The sequence below is a fragment of the Diceros bicornis genome, chromosome 37 (assembly GCF_020826845.1).
Source record: "Diceros bicornis minor isolate mBicDic1 chromosome 37, mDicBic1.mat.cur, whole genome shotgun sequence".
Taxonomy (NCBI): Eukaryota; Metazoa; Chordata; class Mammalia; order Perissodactyla; family Rhinocerotidae; genus Diceros; species Diceros bicornis.
The window spans coordinates 19,924,450-19,943,872 of NC_080776.1; the positions used below are offsets into that span (position 1 = coordinate 19,924,450).

At 41.6% G+C, this 19,423-nt stretch overlaps 1 protein-coding gene across 2 annotated transcripts; it reads right to left on the reverse strand.

Annotated features, from left to right (window-relative positions):
* Window positions 1-2,337: 2,337 nt before the first annotated feature.
* On the reverse strand, window positions 2,338-19,057 carry LOC131399120 (general transcription factor II-I repeat domain-containing protein 2-like). 2 transcript variants are annotated; one of them, XM_058533201.1, is made up of 6 exons: window positions 18,281-19,057; window positions 15,166-15,373; window positions 13,736-13,822; window positions 13,387-13,525; window positions 5,442-5,599; window positions 2,338-4,129 (listed from the first exon to the last, which is right to left on the reverse strand). In XM_058533201.1, exons 1-6 carry the CDS (start codon window positions 18,356-18,358, stop codon window positions 2,382-2,384), a joined length of 2,418 nt encoding a protein of 805 aa, XP_058389184.1. In that variant the 5' UTR covers window positions 18,359-19,057; the 3' UTR covers window positions 2,338-2,381. The 2 variants fall into 2 exon arrangements, with proteins under 2 accessions (XP_058389184.1, XP_058389185.1); XM_058533202.1 differs by lacking the exon at window positions 13,736-13,822.
* Between the last annotated feature and the right edge of the window lie 366 nt (window positions 19,058-19,423).

The following is a 19,423-nucleotide window of genomic DNA, read 5'->3' on the forward strand; positions in this document are numbered from 1 at the left end:
GCGCGTGCTCTGCTGCGGTGGCCTGGGGTTCGAAGTTTCGGATCCTGGGTGCGCACTGACGCACTGCTTGTCAAGCCATGCTGTGGCGGCGTCCCATATAAAGTAGAGGAGGGTGGGCACGGACGTTAGCCCAGGGCCAATCTTCCTCAGCAAAAAAGAGGAGGATTGGCATCGGATGTTAGCTCAGGGCTGATCTTCCTCACAAAAAAAAAAAAAAAGAATTTGGGGTCCATCTGTTATGGGAGCTAAAGTTAACATAAATCACTGGTTAAATAAATCCTTGTACATCCATACAACACTACAGCTGTAAAAACAAACGAAGCAGCTCTTTGTTATTGATGTGGAATGATCTCCAAGATACTTTAAATGAAAAAAAGGTATAGGAGAATGTGTATAACCTGCTAGTTTTTTGTGCAAAATTTAGGTGGGAAAAAGAATGTAAACATAATTCCTTGTCTGTGCCCAAAAGTGGAAGGACACAAGAAACCAATAATATTGGTTACAAGGAGCTGGGTGGCTAGGGGATGGGTGGGAGACCCTTCAATTTGTACCTGTTTAATTTTGAACCACGTGAATGCGTGTCCTAACTTTAAAACTTTGTTTTAATTAGAAAATTAAAGGGAGTATGTCAGAGATGTGGGCATGTTTAAATATTGGTGGAAGGAGCCAGTACAAACAAAAATCCCAAAGGTACAGAAAGACCGAGGATGGAAGGAAGCCCTGAAGAGGCAGGGGATGGAGACTAGAGCACGGGGGAGGGACCTGCCATGGGCAGGAAGAAGGTACCTTAGGACAGCAAGGGAGGAGGCTGGAGATGTACAGATCCAGGCAAGTGTATAAATGCCAACAGGAAGGTAGGGCGGGGGTTCTTCTCAAATGGCTTTTATTTAGGAGGTAAAGTTATCAAATGAGAATAAGAGGAGAGTGGTAGACTTGACCTGACTTGTGGGGAGAAGAGGCGATGGCAGGGACAAGGGAACAAAGGAAATGGAGCTCTGATGGCCCAGCCAAGGCGGGAGGCAGGAATTTAGAATCAGACCCCGTGCTAAAGCTGCCCCGTCTCCCTCTTTGCTCTGCTGTGACTATTCCAGCTGAGCTTCTTCACAGTCCTTAGAGGTTCCAGGACCTCTGCTGGGAGGCTGTCCTGAGGGTCAACAGATATGATCTGCCTCTCCTTCCCTGGGCAGCAGGGTTTTTCTCTGGCTTTCTCAGAGCCGGGCAGAACCGAAGAGGATCCCACACCTGGAATCAACCCCATGGCTCATGTGATGCTAAAAGAACTCGCCCTTGCTGGCAGAGGCCCATCAGTGCACACCTGATGGAATGAAATAAACTCCACCTTGAGCTTGGAAGACTGACAGATGTTCAGGATTTACCATTAAGTTGGGGAGTGAGGGGGAGGGGAGCAGAATGCAAAATGGTCCATACACAATGCACTTAATCACATACAATAAGTACAGAAAATTGACAGAAAGAAGACATGCCTACATATTTATGGGGGTTATCTCTGTTGTTGAGATTATAGGTTTTTCCCTCTATTTCTTTACAGTTTCCAAATGTTCTACAATAAGTATACATGACTTTTATAATTAGACTAATTTTCCAGATTACAGTTTCTGCAACAGTGAGCAGTCAGGTCCTAATGTCACAGTGGAAAACCACCTTTTGGGTCACAGACCTCTTTAAGACTCTGATGGCAGCTATGGGCCTGCTCCCTGGAAAAGTGCCCATAAGCTCTTATGCACATCGACGCCCCATTCTGCACCCCCTTGGGGTGGCCGGATGCCAAGAGAAGGCGCATCCTTGCCTGTGAGAGGCAGAATGGCTCCGGCGCCAGCCACAACCGACTATAAGCTGACCAATAATGTTGAAATTTCAAAAGAAATGTGTAAATCCAAAGTGGAAGCACCGAAAAAGAGGCCTGGAAGCCAGTATCGGCTGCCCCAGCTCTGCCCAGGGAACCAGGGAAGGGGTTACTCTGGCCTGAGCCCCCGATCGCCACGGCAGGCCTGTCCTCCTTGACGACAGGGTGGCACTAGACAGCCAGACATTCCACTCATCCAGCTGACGCTCTAGTTCACATCCCTGGCTCACAAGTGCCTTTAGGAAAGATGTGGCTGCTTTTAGGGTAGAGCTTTAAAAACTTGAATAACTCTAATTGCCAGCAAGGCAAAGCATAGGAAAAATAAACTGCCAGGGTATAACCAAACTTTATTTTTTATCCTATAAGGTACAAACATATGACGCCAGAGATTGTACTTTAAACCTGACATTGAAAAAGTATAATTTGGAAATAGAAATAATTATTCAAAGTTTCAGAATTTATTACTCTGCAGATTTGAAATCCAACATCTGACAATCCCTTCTCATGCCCCAAGGTTTCAATCAATGTCGGGTCGTGAATTTTGTGTGGCAACACACAGCAGAGAATTCATCTTTGAATCCTTTAACTGGGAGCAATATTTAGTTTTATTTAGTTTCATAACAGAAAAGAACTGCTCACAAATATAGGTACTTCCAAACATGGACAGAATCTTTGCACAATGGTTTTTATATTTAGGGTAACCGTTCCCAAGATACTTGTAGAACTCTGGGATTCCAACATCATCATATTTAGCTTTCAGTATGGTGTTGTACTGCAATTCGATAACTTCCATTTGTAGCTCTTCGTTCACATTATTAATATTAATTGAGAAAGGTGAACTAAACAATATGAGTTTGTTTTCATAAAGTTTGAAATCAGAGAACCTTTTTTGGAATTCAGTCTTCAACTCTTTAATTTTTGGAATGTAGTTCAGGCCATCATTTTCATTTTCAGAAACTAATTTCAGCGTATGGAAGTGGGCCAGATTGTTCCTTGCTAAATGAGTTTCCCAAAGACACAATTTCGCTAGGAATGAGCGAATGGAATCATACATTTGTGTAACCACTTGTGAACGCCCTTGCAGAGAAATATCCAGTGTGTTTAGATAAGTCATAATGTCAACCAAAAAGCCTAAGTCTTTGACCCAATCTTTGCTATTAAGCTGAGGCACGGATTTTCCTTTAGAAGACATGAAAAAGTCAATTTCTCCCAACAGTTCAAAAAACTGCCTGAGCACCATACCACGACTCAGCCACTTAAGTTCCATGGAGCAGAACAGGCTTCCATACTGTGCATCTAACTCATTAAACAAAGCACTGAACTTTCTGTGGTTTGAGCCATGGGAGTGTATCCAGGTTATGGTGTAAATTACTACATCCATGACATGATCCATTTTTAACTTGTTAGCACAAAGTGATTCCTGGAGAATGAGGCCATGCACAGACTTAAGTTCTGTGTCTTTGCAAAGCCCTGACACTTGAGGTTTAAGTTTTGTAACAAGTTGTTTAACACCAACCATTGCAGAACTACCATCTGTGCTAACACTTACTAATTTTGACCAGTCTACATTAAATTTTTTAAGACTCTTCTCAACACATAAAAATAATTCATTTCCTGATGTTGTGCTTGTCATGGGTACCATGTCCAAAAGTTCTTCAGTCACATCGAAAGCTTCATCAACACCACGAATAAATACAGCTAACTGGGGGGTATTATTTATATCAGCGCTTTCATGAGCTGCTATAGAGAAAGCCACAAATGATTTCGCTTTCTCTTGCAACTTGTCCTGTAAGTTCTCAGTCATATTGTCAATGTGCTGCCCAACAACATTACCACTTAGTCTTATATTGGCAAATGCTGGTCTCTGTTCGGGGCACATAATGTCTGCTGCACTCAATAGACATTCCTTTATAAACTCACCATCTGTCAAAGGTTTTGATGCCCGGGCAATTTTCTCACTTAATACGTAACTACATTTCATGGCAGCATCACTTATTTTATTCACATTCAAAAGCAAATCATGTTGAAATTTCAGTCTTTTTTTCAGTTTGTTAAGCTTTTTATCACGCATCTTTTCTGTACATCCATCATGGTTCCTACTATGGTGTATTTCGTAATGGCGTCTTAGGTTATATTCTTTCAATACAGACAGACTTTGTTTGCATATTAAACATGTAGGAACACTCTTTACCTCCACAAAGAAATAAGCTCTCTCCCATTTTTCTTGAAACGTGTGGCTTTCTTGTTCTATCCTTCGTTTTCCCACTTTTGAAAGAGACAAATGCATAAGAAATATTAAAATGTCATCTTTACTAACAGGAAAAAAGTATTAATTCTATTTTTTCAACATGTAAGTGTGACGTTTACTCCTTCAGAGTTGGGGAGAACTTCCAAGAACGGTGGAGGTTGTCACAAGTAGAGCGAATGCCACAGCTAAGGGGAAGCATCTGCTCCTCCTCTCCAGGTGACTATGGACATGTAAGATTACAGCCCCAGGACCACCAGATTTTCTGATGCAGCCAAAGAGGCTAGAAATCCAGATTTTTATGTGAATTTCTTGAGTTTTAAAAATATTCATAATAAATTCTGTTGTTTTTTTCTATAAATACTGTACAAGCCACAATGTCTACCCATCAGATTAGGGACACTGGTTTGAAGTCTCTGGTTTAAACCTGACAAAAACTCTACTTGAAAATAATTAAATATCTAACTCTGAAACCACAGGTTTAAGGGGTTGTTCACAGATAATCCTAGAGGGTACCCAAAAAGGGGAACTAAACTGATATCTCAAAATGTTCTTTCTTTTTTTTAAATTTTTTTTTATTGTGAAATTTTTGTTGCACATTATTGTTTGTCAGTCACCATATAACTGCATCCCTCCACCCCTTGTGCCCACCCCCCACCTCCCTAGCCCCTGGTAACCACCAAACAGTTCTATCTGTGTGTGTGTTGGTTTATCTTCCACATATGAGTGAAATCATGCAGTGTTTGTCTCTTTCTGGCTTATTTCACTTAACATAATACCCTCCAGGTCCATCCATGTTGTGGCAAATGGGACGATTTTGTCTTTCTTTATGGCTGAGTAGTATTCCATGTATATATATACCACATCTTCTTCAAAGTGTTATTTCTTTTACAGACATCAAAGTTAGTTAACTAGCACAATACTCATTAGTCTGATATAATTATGAGGATGACTTACACAATTTATTTATTTTTTTGTGAGGAAGATCAGCCCTGAGCTAACATCCACGCAAATCCTCTTTTTGCCGAGGAAGACTGGCTCTGAGCTAACATCTGTGCCCACCTACCTCCACTTTATATGGGACGCCGCCACAGCATGGCTCAACAAGCGGTGCGTCAGTGCGCGCCCGGGATCTGAACCCGGGCCGCCATCAGCAGAGCGCGCGCACTCAACTGCTATGCCACAGGGTCTGCCCTGATTTACACATTTTGATACAGGGAAAAGTTGTATTTAGAAGTGCCAACTGCCCCTAACCTCACACGAGCCCCTCCCCTGGGAACCGCACTGACAGTGCCGGTGAGTTTCCCTCCACAGAGTGTTAGCATCCCTCACCTCTCCAGGGGCTGTGCTTTCTGTCTTGACCTTCCTGGCCTTGGCTTTTCTTTCCAATACAGTCCAGGACTACAGCAAGCCTGCCAATCTCTGTTCCTTGCTTCTCTTCCAATGCTCTCTCTGCCTCGGCTTGTGACTTGAAGTCAATATAGGCGACTCTGCAATGTGGGGATGGGGTGGGGGAGAGAAGAACAGTCAACATTTAGTACTTTCATTTATTTGTCTTTTGAATTAGTAATAAACATATAAGATTCAAAATGCAAACACTGGAAAAGGATATAGTGAAGTCTTCCTTCTGCCCAATTTCTATCCTTAGAAGCAACATGCTGAACATATAAAAGCAAATGTACACGTGTACACACACCCTATTTTTTTTCCTTTTTGCTTGAGGAAGATTCGCCCTGAGAACATCCATTGCCAATCCTCCTCTTTTTTTCTTTGAGGAAGATTAGCCCTGAGCTAACATCTGTGTCAATCTTCCTCTATTTTTTTGTATGTAGGATACCACCACAGCATGGCTGGTGAGTGGAGTAGGTCTGTGCCCGGGATCTGAACTCGCAAACCTGGGCCGCTGAAGCGGAGAGCGCAGAATTTTAACCACTCGGCCACCAGACTGGGGCCCCCACTATTTTTTTTTAAAAGCTTTATTGAGATATAATTTATATATCATAAAATTCAGCCATTTAAACTACAATGGGGCCGGCGCCGTGGCTTAGCGGTTAAGTGCGCGCGCTCTGCTGCTGGCGGCCCAGGTTCGGATCCCGGGCGTGCACCGAGGCACTGCTTCTCCGGCCATGCTGAGGCCGCGTCCCACATACAGCAACTAGAAGGCTGTGCAACTATGACATACAACTATCTACTGGGGCTTTGGGGGAAAAAAATAAATAAATTTGTAAAAAAATAAAAAATAAAATAAAATAAAATGTACAATGGTTTCTAGTATATTTACAGAATTGTACAATCATCACCACAATCTAATTTTAGAACATTTTTAACATCCCCAAAAGTACCCATCAGCACTCACTCCTCATTCCCCCCAACTCACTCCCAACCCCCAGCCACAGGCAACTACTATGCTACTTTCTGTCTCTATAGATTTGCCAATTCTGGCCATTTCATATAAAGGGGATTATACAAATATGTGATCTTTTGTGTCTGGCTTCTTTCACTTAGCCTAACGTTTTTGAGATTCATCTATGTTGTAGCATGTTTCAGTACTTCATTCCTTCCCATGGCTGAATAATATTACCTTGTATAGAAATACCACATTTTGTTTATCCATTCATCAGCTGATGGACATTTTGGGTTGTTTACACTTTTTTGGCTATTATGAATAAAGCTAATATGAACATTTGTAGAAATGTGTGGATATATGTTTTCATTTCTTTTGGGTAGACACCTAGGAGAATTGCTGGACCATATGGCAACTCGATGTTTAACATTTTGAGAAACTGCCAAACTGTTTTCCAAAGCAACTGCACTATATATTTTACATTCCCACCAGCACCGTACGAGGGCTCCAATTTCTCCACATCCTTGTCAACACTTGTAATTGTCTTTTTTTTTTTAAAGCCACTCTAACAGGTGTGAAGTGGTGTCACATCGTGGTTTTGATTTGCATTTCCCTAATGACTAATGTTGAATATCTTTTCATGTGCTTATTGGCCATTAATACACCTTGTTTGAAGAAGTGTCCTTCAAATCCTTTACCCATTTTTTAATTGAGTTTTTAAGAGTTCTTTTCATTATTGAGTTATAAGAGTTCTTTACATATTCTTAATATAAGTCCCTCATCAGGTATATTATTTGCAATATTTTCTCACAGTCTGTAGTTTCTTTTGACTTTTTTGATGGTGTCCTTTAAAGTACAAACATATTTAATTTTGATGAAGTCCAACTTCTCAAACTTCTCTTTTATCGCTTGTGCAATACCCTAACCCAAGATCACAAAGATTACTACTGTGTTTTCTTCTAAGTTTTATATTTTAGCTCTTACATTTAGGTCTTTGATACATTTTGAGTTTATTTTTTTGTATGGTGTCTCCTCCATTATATTTTTACATAAAAAGTAGAATACTATACACACACACTTGTTCTATACTTTGCCTTTTTCTCTTAATAACGTATATTGCAGATTATTTCCCATCAGTACACAAAATGCTGTTTCATTTCTTTTTACAACTGCATAATATAATAGCTTATGGATCTACCAAAAAATTTTAACCAGTTTCCTACTGATAGATATTCAGGTCAATTCTAATTCTGCATCAAACAGCTTGGTAGTACATTATTTCACACTTGTCTGAGGCTATCTGCAGGATAAATTCCTAGGCGTGGAACTGTAGGATAAAATGGTATATGCAATTATTACTCTGATAGATACTACTAAGTATTGACTTCACCAATTTCACTTCTACCAACAAAGTATGAGCATGCCAGTTTCTCCACAGTCTCTTCAATACCGTGGTAATAAATTTTTTGACCTGTGAACATCTGATAGGTAAAAAGTTGCATCTCAGTGTAGTTTTAATTTACAATTCTTTTTTTTTTTTTTTTTTTATAATTTTTTATTTTTTTATTTATTTTTCCCCCAAAGCCCAAAGCCCCAGTAGACAGTTGTATGTCATGACTGCACACCCTTCCAGTATGTGGGACTCGGCCTCAGCATGGCCGGAGAAGCGGTGCGCTGGTGCGCACCCGGGATCCGAACTCCGGCCGCCAGCAGCGGAGCGCGCGCCCCTAACCGCTAAGCCACAGGGCCGGCCCTACAATTCTTTTATTGTAAGTGAAGATGAGTATCTTTTCCTTTGTTTAAAAGAATATTCTGGGCCAGTGCCAGTGGCCTAGTGGTTAAGTTCGTCATGCTCCGCGTCAGAGGCCTGGGTTCAGTTCCCAGGCGCAGACCTACCCCACTAGTCGGTCAGTGGCCATGCTGTGGCGGCGACCCACATACAAAAAGAGGGGGATTGGCAGCAGGTGTTAGCTCAGGGCAAATCTTCCTCAGCAAAAATATAAATAAATAAATAAAAGAAAATTCCTTTTCTGAGACCTGTCTGTAATGTGCCTCTATTTTTACTGGGTTGTTGGCCTTTTTCTTACTGATTTGAAAGGTGTACTTTATATATCAGCGAAATTAGCCCTTAGTCTTGATATGAATTACAAACATTTTTTCCTGGTTTGTCACTTGTCTCTTGACTTTGTTTACAGGGATATTTTTTTCCGATATAGAAATATTTTATATTTATGCAATCAAATTTATCTGCTTTTTCTTTTAGGGTCTGTGTCATACTTTGAAAGGCCTTCCCCTTTTGCAGATTATTAAAAACAAACAAAACAAAACCATTCTCCACGCCTTCCGCTAGTACTTCACGGTTTCATACTATCAGTGTAATCTTTTATGACCTGTAATTAACTTTGGTGAAAGGTATGGAGTAAGGAGCTGCTTAGTAAGAATATTCTTGAAGATAATGCACCAGGCTCATTTCTGACAAAGGTACTATGCTTTATTTCATATGGTCATGGATTCCTTGGCTTCTCCTATTTCCCCTTTGCAATAATTCTTCATTAAAGGAATAATTCTAAAGATAAGTATGTCTAAAACAATTTCATAAAGTTTGAGAAATCATATAGCTTTTGGCAGGAATTTTTGTTTTGTCATTTTCCAGTGTTGCTGACTGCAAGCATGGCTGAGTGCCCCCAAATCTCCTCACAGTAAACACTACTAACAATTTGGGATTTACCCTCTCAGACTTGTTTTCTAAATCAGCAGGACTCTTTTCTAGAGATTATGTTCATCAGAATATACTGGTATAGATTATTTTAGAGTTCACCTACACCAACAATTTAGCTCGAATGTATCTGCAATCCTGATATTCAATTTTTACCTCATTGACAATCCCCTCAAAATAGATTCTATTCCATCCTAATTTCACCATATTTACCCTTTTATACTACCAAAGCCTAGATACACAGTGATAGTGTTTCATTAGTTGGTTACAACATAATTCTAACAGACCAATTCAATGTTCTGTTTTGGTACCTGTCCAGGCAAGTCACCAAGTATGTTATTTCACTGGAGTCAGCCCTGGAGAGAGAGGAACGGAGATAATCTATGACCGAATTCTTCCAATCTTCAATCTTGTACTTGGTAGCAGAATAAGTTTTCATTTCTCTATGACATCACTACAGTTTTCTAGAAGCTTTTGGCTGTCCATTTATGATACTACCTTCAGCTCTTATGCCTGCTAGTAGAAAGGTCGAGTAACCACTCTTTCCTTCTCTAAAATCAGGCATAAGTGATTTGGGAGAATGTAACAAAATTCTGTTATGTTTAAATCCAATAGACATATATTCTTTTTCAGTACAAAGTACGAAACATACTCCCCCCCACCCCCCAAAGCCCCAGTCAATAGTTGTACGTCATAGTTGCACATCCTTCTAGTTGCTGTTTGTGGGACGTGGCCTCAGCATGGTCGGAGAAGCGGTGCGTCAGTGCGCGCCCAGGATCTGAACCCGGGCCACCAGTAGCGGCGCGCGCGCACTTAACCGCTAAGCCACGGGGCCGGCCGCAAAACATACCTTTCACTCATGCCATCCTTGCTCACCAATCTGATTTGAAAAGCATCCTCAAATACTTCTTTTAATTCATGCTGAGTGACGTTGTCAGGCAGGTTCCTGATCAGAAGTGTTTTGGCATTTTGATCTACATAAACACAAAAGAATATTTTTAGTCTGAGTTTAGATCTCATAAGCATCAAAAGTTTTCTAAGAGACAAAAAACACTTCTCAAAGAGTTGGAGCGTGGAAACAACAATACCATTCCTTCACTTAGCAAATATTGGAACACAGATGCTGGGCGATGGCCTGTGCTACATGCTGGCTGTGAAAACAGAGACTTGGCCTCCCCTCTCAGGTATGTGGTCTTGTCGGGGGGAAAAGGAGAGTAAACAAATAGTCACATAATTACAAACTGTGGTAAGTGCCAGGATGGAAAAGTAAAAGGGGAAATGAGAACATCTAGTAGTGGAGACTTAACCTGGTCTAGGGATAAGGGAAGATTTTTCTGATCTGAGGAAGTGACCTGTAAGCTGGGACTCCATGGATGGGTTGCAAGTGGCCAGGGAATGAGTCCCGGAAAGCACATTAGGACAGAGAAGGTAAGGCAGGTAGTCTGTGCTGTGGAAGCAGTGACCTGTTGGTCAGTGAGGAGTACCTGCCCTTTCTGATAAAAACAATATGATATGTATTCCTGCCTGACCCAGAGCCTTCTAGGTACACAGGTATCTATGAACAAATTACCTTGTTTGCATACCTTTCTTTCTTTCCTTTCCCTTTGGTTTCTTCAATTTAATTTCATACCCAAGGACCTTTGTGTCTCTAAGTTCCAGGGCTTTTTCCTGGTCCTCAGCAGATTTAAAATTCATATAACCAAATCTCCTACAGAGACGTAGAAGAAAGGAAAAAAACACACAGGTGAGATCAACAGGCACAGGCCTTCTGGTTGGCTGATCACATTGGATGTGAGAGTGGAAATCAGCATGGAGTCAAAGGCAGCTGCCAAATTTAAAATTTAAAACCAAGGCTCCGCCAACTGGCAGTATGGGGTGCCATGAAGTAATAGAGAGCAGCGGTTCTCGCCCAGGGGTGGGTTTCTGATAATGTCTGGAGACATTTTGGCTGTCACAACTTGGGAAGTCCTTCTAGTATCCAGTGGGTAGAATCCAGGGATAGTGCTGAACAGCCTACAATGAACTGGACAACTCTCCACAATGAAGAATTATCCGAGGAACTCTGTTCTAGAGCAAAGACTGACCGTCAGTGCAAATTCACCTGGTGAAGTCTTTATTTTATCTGCTTAACAACTGACAAAATTTAATCAAAAGCTGTGGAAAATGAAGCTTGAAATTATGTTTTTGAATTTTTGTTTTAAGAAACAGCCATCTGCGGGCTGGCCAGGTGGCTTGGTGGTTAAGTGTGTGCGCTCTGGTGCTGGCGGCCCAGGTTCGGATCCCAGGCGCGCACCAACACACTGCTTCTCTGGCCATGCTGAGGCCGCATCCCACATACAGCAACTAGAAGGATGTGCAACTATGACATACAACTATCTACTGGGGCTTTGGGGGGGAAAAAAAAAAGGAGGAGGATTGGCAATAGATGTTAGCTCAGAGCCGGTCTTCCTCAGCAAAAAGAGGAGGATTAGCATGGATGTTAGCTCAGGACTGATCTTCCTCACAAAAAAAAAAAAGAAAGAAAGAAACAGCCATCTGCATTTGTGAATTAGAACAAAATGTGGAATGTGTTAGTGTGGGGAATCAGAATTGCCCACCTCAAAATATCTCTTTGCCTTGATTATTTTCAAGAACAAAAGACTCTGAAAGAAATTTTGACCTCCCCTGCACTAACTGCCTAAAAGAAATTTAAGATAGAAGGCCTGTCCCTAGGACAGGCCATCACCATAGATAACTCTGGGTATGGATAGACTGGGAGGGTCCTTACTAAGCCCATTCTTATCATAGCTCTGTTTACCAAACATTTGCTTTTCCATTTTCATGTGAATTGAGTTCCTCCCCTTTGAAGTCCCAAACAACTACCTGCAACACCCTCCTTTGTCTTTAGCTGAAGTTCTAATTAAGATGACAACTTTGGCCAGAATGCTGAGTTACTCAGTTTTCCTGGGTCTCTCCCATGTATACACGTTATAAAGCTCTGTTTGATTTTCTCCTGTTATTCTGTCTCATGTCAATTTAATTCGTAGCCCAGCCAGAAGGACCTAGAGTGGGTAGAGGAAATCTCTTCCTCCCCTACATTAGCAAACCCAAGGCTATTGCAACAAGAATTTTTAATGCAAAAAGAATCCTTATTTACTGTAAATGCAACAATATTTCAAAATATAGTTAGCAAAAACTGTAAGAAGAGCCAGGTGACAAAAAGCATGGCATAGGCTCTGGAGCCAGAGAGCTGGGCTCAACCCTGGCTCTGTCACTTTCTAACTGTGTGATATTGGGCATGTTACTTAACTTCTCTGTGCTTCAGTTTCCTCCTTTGTAAAATAGGGATAATGACAATAATTACCATTGAGGATTGTCTTATGGATTCAATGAGTTAATATAAACACAGAACTAAGAACAATGCCTGGAACAGTGAGTGCTCAATGAATGTTTACTATTATCTTTTTATTTCTACCTAAGAAATTCTGAGTACTAAAACATGCTCATACCCAACACATATGCTTCTGATGCAAAAGAAGAAAGAAAGGGTGAAATTCAACTCAGTAAAAAAGCAGAACTGATACAGAACCTATATTTGCCACCACAGCTAGGGGTTTTGTGATGAAATGTGTGACCTGGTTTAAAATAATTCTAGGCAAATAACATTGCTCACAGTTGGAAAATCATGAAAACTGGTTTCTGTAAAGACTTAGAAGATCTTGGGATTATTTTTAATATTTTGGTTGGAAAAATAGGGCAGCAAAGTTTAATATAATGGATTTTATATTGACTTGAGCCACTGAAGGATTTTAAATACTCATTTTGAACTGCATGAGACAGTTGAAATCCCACCAAAAGGTAACAGGCAACAAAAGGGTCTGCAGAAGCTAGTAAGCTGCAACGTAACAGAAAGCTGCTGGAGCTCCTAAATTCTCCAGGGCTGCTAAGTGCTGGGCTCATAACCTTGTAATAACATTCTTCTTCTTTTTACAGAATAGCCAGATTTTAATATTTTTCATTTTTGTTTCTGTTGAGGAAGATTGTCTCCGAGCTAACATCTGTGCCAGTCTTCCTCTATTTTTTGTGTGTGGGACGCTGCCACAGCACGGCTTGATGAGCAGTCCGAGCCTGGGATCCGAACCCTCGAACACCGGGCTGCAGAAGCAGAGCGCACGAACTTAACCACTACACCACCGGGCCGGCCCCCATGATAACATTCTTAATTTATCAGTGTTTACCTGGACAAGCCGACTCTGACACCAACAATCACAAGATCATTTTTAGCAAAAAATTCACTGAGACCAGTTTTTAGTTCGGCATCGGTTTTGTTGAAATTCAGGCTTCCAACAAGCAGTCTAAAAGTTACAGGTGGTTCAGCTGCCATACAAAGAGATAAGAAAAAAAGAACTCAAACAGTTCAGAAAGAATGATGTTAACAGAAAACCCCATTAAAGACTCTGGAATACTGTAACCCCAAGCTGCAATAAATAGCCCCTTGTTTATCATTTGGCCTAACAGAGTTTAGTTTCTGCCAATGTGAAATTCTCCATGTGTCTCTTGTGCTTTAAAACACAGTGAAGAAGTTACCTTCTAATTTCTGTTTTTTGGTTTCAGGGGAAGCCTTCTGTTGGGCCATTTCCGTTTTCCGTTTATCAGGTGTTTTTTTCAGAAGCTCTGTGGGCAAAAGCCAGAATATTGTATTTTTAATCATCTGTCTGCGCCACTAACGGATAAACTGGAAGCTTCTACTCTATCCACAAAATCAAACCTACACTCTGCCTATTCTGCACAAGACACATGGGTAAGGTTTGGTCAGAGTACTTTTAAATGCATTTATAGGGGGCCGGCCCCATGGCTTAGCAGTTAAGTGCGCATGCTCCGCCAGTGGCGGCCCGGGTTCAGATCCCGGGCTCGCACCGACGCACCGCTTGTCCGGCCATGCTGAGGTGGCGTCCCACATACAGCAACTAGGAGAATGTGCAACTATGACATACAACTATCTACCGGAGCTTTGGGGAGAGAAAGGGGAAAAAAAAAAAAAAAGGAGGAGAATTGGCAATAGATGTTAGCTCAGGGCCGGTCTTCCTCAGCAAGAAAAAAGAGGAGGGTTGCCATGGATGTTAGCTCAGGGCTGATCTTCCTCACAAAAAATAAATAAATAAATAAACGCATTTATAAATTAATTAGAAAGTTCAAGTTCATAAAAGAAATCCAACAGCCTCTGCTTCCCTTACAACTGGAACTCCTTGATACTGGCCACCACTTAACAGAGCTGATTTAGGCCATTCTGACCTTCCTTCTCCTCTTCCTCCCAGCCTTTGTCATCATCATCATTGTCCAGCTCATCTTCCTCCACCCCCATAGGAAGGGCTTTTCTCCCTCTGGCCCATGTAGAATACCAGGCTTCTTTTTCAGAATCTAAATGAAAACCCACCTAATCAATTTCTGCCACATACACTTGTTAAGAATGAGAATGACAAACTGTCCTTTCAGATAAACTGCTCATAAATCTATTTACACAAATCTAAAAAAAAATTTCACTGCCATTTTAACTTTATTTTGAAATAATTTAAAGTGCACTGCTGTTGTATTTTAACAAAAATAGTAAGAATTACTTCTTTGGAAGCAATACCATTTAAAACGTTATACAGACTCTGCCAAGATAAAAAAAAAATTCACTGAGAATCATGTTTGGGGGAAATGAACCTGCTTGGCTCATAAGCACAAAGATAGAAACAATCAATGTGTAACACTCAAGGAGAAAACTCTGATTCCGATCACATGGACAGCAGAGGTCAAATGTCCACTGAGACTCCTCATCCATGAAGCCAGGCCGGAAGACTCAGCCAGGGATTGCCACGGCAACTTTCAGAAGGGTGGTATTTTCACAGAACTCTTCCAAGAGCGATGGAACGGCATGCAGGGCTGACCTCTGAGACCTTACGGCCACCAGCCAGGAACACCCCCAGAAGAGGATGCTTTACCTTCCTCCTCCTGGTCCAACTCACTGTTCTTACCTTCATCCTCCTCATAGTTCTCATTTCTCTCTTCACGGTCCTCTAGCTTGGCACTCTTCTTGTCTTTTGGCAGCTTGGCCCATGTAACTCCCTTCCTGTGGTGTGATATTAATTTCTCAGCAAACGTGGGAGCTAGAGACCTTTTTCCCTCTACTTTATTTCCTGGAGCAGTGGTAACCTTCCTACCATTCTTCCGAGGGATGACAACCTAGAGGAGAAAGGACAACAATGAAAGGTCATCTCCCCTATGCCCACGAGGTTACAATCACATTGTACACTCAGCAAGCGCAAGATTTGGTTGGGCACGTATGTCAACATCTACGTCGCTCTCTCTAGGACGAATTTCTCAATGTGTAGTAAAAGAGGTCCCAGCACCAGAATCACCTGGCTTGCTTGTCTAAAGAAAAAAGAAAAAGAGAAAATTCTGGGACTTCACTGGAGCTATCATATCAGAATCTTTACAGGGAAGGATCTAGGTTTCTAAAAGTATACAAGCCACCACCCTAGGAAAATATACCAAGTCAACTACTGTGTAGGTGGCTCCACGTGCCTTTAGCATCCCAACTCTTCACATACAAGTAAAACACCAAAGGAGAGGGTCCCCCGACAGGCAAATGGAGCATACACAGGAATGAGAGCCAAGCCCACTGATTGGACCTCATGCTTCCTAATTACATCATCAGTTCCCATCCCATAGCTACTAATAACTGGGCATGGTATTATAAAACTAAATAACTAAAGATGAAAATTTTAGCAGAACACTGAATGAAGTCTCACCATATACAAAAGGACAAAATGAAGAAATGATGGATGACCAATGAAGACACAGCAAGGTGGCAGACATCTACAAGCCAAGGAGAGAGGCCTCCGAAGAATCCAAACCTGCCAACAATTTGATCTTTGACTTCTAGCCTCCAGAATTGCGAGAAAATACATTTCTGTTGTTTCAGCCATTCAGTCTGATATTTTATTATGGCAGCCCTAGCAAATTAATACAACTGGTATACATACAGCTCAACTCACATCACCGGAAGAAATAAGTACCTATAATATGATGCGATTAGCATTACTGGTTATGAACAAAATTTATAGGCAAACAGATGAGGGACCAGTTCATCTAGCATGGGAATGACGTGGGAGCAGGGAAGGCATGTGCAAGAGACTAGAGTTTGAATTAAATCATTTCAATGAGCCAACACTAGGGTGCGGTTACCCTAAAAGTTAATCTAATTGTGACAGTACTACTATATGCTGCACCAATCAGGGTGAACCGTCATAGAAACCACATTTTAAAGAGGAATGGCCGAGGGTTACCAGTGTGAACAGTCTAGAACCATATCACATGCATATCAGCATAAGGAAAATATAACGTGACTATTTCTGTTTTCCTCCAAGCTAAAAGTCTGGGTTCCAGAACAAAAGTTGCGCACACTAAGAATTTTTTGGCTCTGATTGGTACAGAAAGCTAATACAGTGTATTGAGAATATCATAGTCCAGCAGATGCTCTCTTAATCTTGTCTACTTAACTATGTTATACTAAACTATATCTGTGGTTGGATTAAACGACAGTCTCAATTTCAAATAGGACTTACTAACTTGATGCCCACGAAATGCCAAGCCCATGTGGCTGGTGGGCCGCTCTGTGGTTCTAGCGCACCTGGGCATTTCTGTTCCCATGAGTTCAGCTGTATCCTTAATAAGTATCAGTTGTGCTTGTTCGCAAACCTGTACATGACCATCACATTTGCAGCTTCAATTACATAATAAACATCATATAAACCAATCAAATTATGCAAAAAGTAAGTTACTGAATCTATGCAAACAAAGTTCAATGCTTTGGACATACTTAATAAAGCTTAAAAAACTGCAGTCAAATTAGGTGTGCGTGAGCAACCACAAAAGAATGGAAAAAATTGTAAAAATGTAGGAGTCTATACTCAAATTGCTTTACTAGGGTTTTTAAAGTTTTGCTTTGCTTTAAAGAAATAAACTTCAAATTGCAGAAGATGCACCATGGGTGCACTTTATATAGGGAACAGGAGCTACTCTAACAAAGAACTCAAAGTCAAAGACAAGGCTGTAGTCCCACATCAAAAGATTGGGAAAGAAATACATATTTAACATGATTTAAAATCAAAAGGTACATATGGACCATTTTTATGATTCCCCACTTTTACTTCCAATTGATACAACCACCACCAGACTGAATAGGATTGAGGAAAGTTTCTATCATACAACTAGCTGCTCAAAGTAGACAACAAATACATGCTGTCTGCCTTTCAAAATGAGTTGCTTGCGGGGAAGACTGAGAAATGAAGTGGGGAAGAGTCAGGGCTCTGGATTTGGCATAACCATGTATAATTCCAGCCGTCACTTACTAACTGTGAAACCACGAGCGAGTTAGTTAATGCTTAAATCTGTTTTCCCATCTCTAAAATGGAGCTAATGATGCCTCTCAATATGGTCACTTTGAGGATGAAATGAGATAATGCATAAAACCCTAGCACAGTGGCTACACATAGGAAGCATTCAATATGCATTAGCTGTGTATCCACTCATTCACCTCAACTCTTTTAAGACTCAAACGTATCTATATTAAAATACCAATGCAGAGGCTCCCAGCCAGAAGCAGAACATAGTAGGGACCTAAATATTTGTCTAAAAAATAAATATAGAAAGATATGTTTGGCAGACACACAAACCAATGGATTTTAATGAAGCAATTTTAAGAATCAAGAGATTTTCTTTCAAACCAGTATTTCCAGACAACCAATATCACTTTTAAAACATAAAACACCTTTGCATTCCCCAAAATAAACCTCACTTAGTCACGGTGTATCAGTCTTTTTTACATAACACTGACATTCAGTTTGCTAATATTCTGTTTTGAATTTCTGCATCTACGCTCATGAGAGTGGTGTGTCATTTTCTTTTCTCAAAATGACCGTGTCAGATTTTAGTACCAAGTTTAGGGCTGGCTTGCGAAACTAACCCACTTGGAAAATGTTCACCACGCCACTTTTGAGATTAAGCAATGCAGCTGAACTGCTTTACTCTGGATTTTGATGGCTGACATTAAGAAGTTATTCGGCATCACGCTGTACATATAACTACCTCATCTGTACTGCCATTGTCCTTATCTTCTGACATCTCATTTTCCCCATCTTCCATCTCCTTTGGGGAAAGACTCATTTTCTTCAGTTCACCTTGATTTTTTTCTTGCTTGAAATGGACAAGATTATTAGGCACATCACAGGGCCTTCAACATTCCATGTCACACACATTTTGCCTCCAGGATTTGCAGTAGTACGTTTCCATTTGGAAAAAAATTGGTGTTAGGCCTCATCCTCAAGCTATTTTCATTTGGAATCTTTTAGTTACACCAGCAAATATGAAAATACATAGAAAAAGAAGATAATTTTCAGTGTATGTTTGTAGGTCAGGTCTCCTATACCTTCTCTTTTGCCACGATCTAGAAATGGAAACTCTTCAAGGTAAAAAAGGCAAGCTTTCAGGAATTCCTCCCTTTTCTTCTCATTCTGCTCGCTTCACGACGCGTTTTCAAATAACTGTGATGTTCTTAAAAATTAATTCCATTACCGACCACTCAAACGGCAGCACAGGGACAAAATAAAGCCCCCATACGGGAACACAATCAGTAGCTACAATGCAAGTGTCTTTACCTCTCCAGACTGAGAACTCAGTGTTAAATGAAGCAGCGTCCATCTCTACCCCGCTCAGAATTTACAACACAAATAAGGAGTCTCAAGCCAGAACCTGTAACTACCACTTCCCAGGTTAACCCGCACAGTCTCGTCTCTGACGAGCTCTCCTTTAAGGCTACGGCGAGTGCAGGGCCCCGCCCACCCAGCCGCCTGCGGGTCCCGCGCTCTGCAGTCCCGGGCTGGGCGCCCCAGATCACCCCGCAGCGGCTCCCAGGCGCCCACAAGTCGCGAGCGCCCTCGCGGGGACAACCCAAGACTATGCCCGGGCGGAACACAGCCCGGAAGACGACAGAACCCTCGTGACTCCGCCTCGACCAATCAGAGCCCGCGCCGCCTCTGGGCCAGTCCCGAGCCGAGAACCCTGGGAGGGGGCGGGCGGTGCGACAGCCTGGAGGCGAGGCCTCGAGCCGGGCCGCATGTACTACGCCTGCGCACACGGCGGGCATTTTGGTTCTGGCGGGTGCGGAGTATGTTGCGTGGGTCTGTTTGCTCCTCTCACAGAGGGCAGTCCGGCGTTTTCCCCAGGTTGGCC

Excerpts from the sequence above, each read along its gene's own strand:
- LOC131399120 (XM_058533201.1), bottom strand. The coding sequence starts at position 18,358 with ATGAGTCTTTCCCCAAAGGAGATGGAAGATGGGGAAAATGAGATGTCA. Across the intron at positions 13,823-15,165 it reads GAACTATGAGGAGGATGAAG|AGCTTCTGAAAAAAACACCT; the intron begins GTAAGAACAGTG and ends TTTTGCCCACAG. Across the intron at positions 5,600-13,386 it reads GTCAGAGTCGGCTTGTCCAG|AGTCGCCTATATTGACTTCA; the intron begins GTAAACACTGAT and ends CCCACATTGCAG.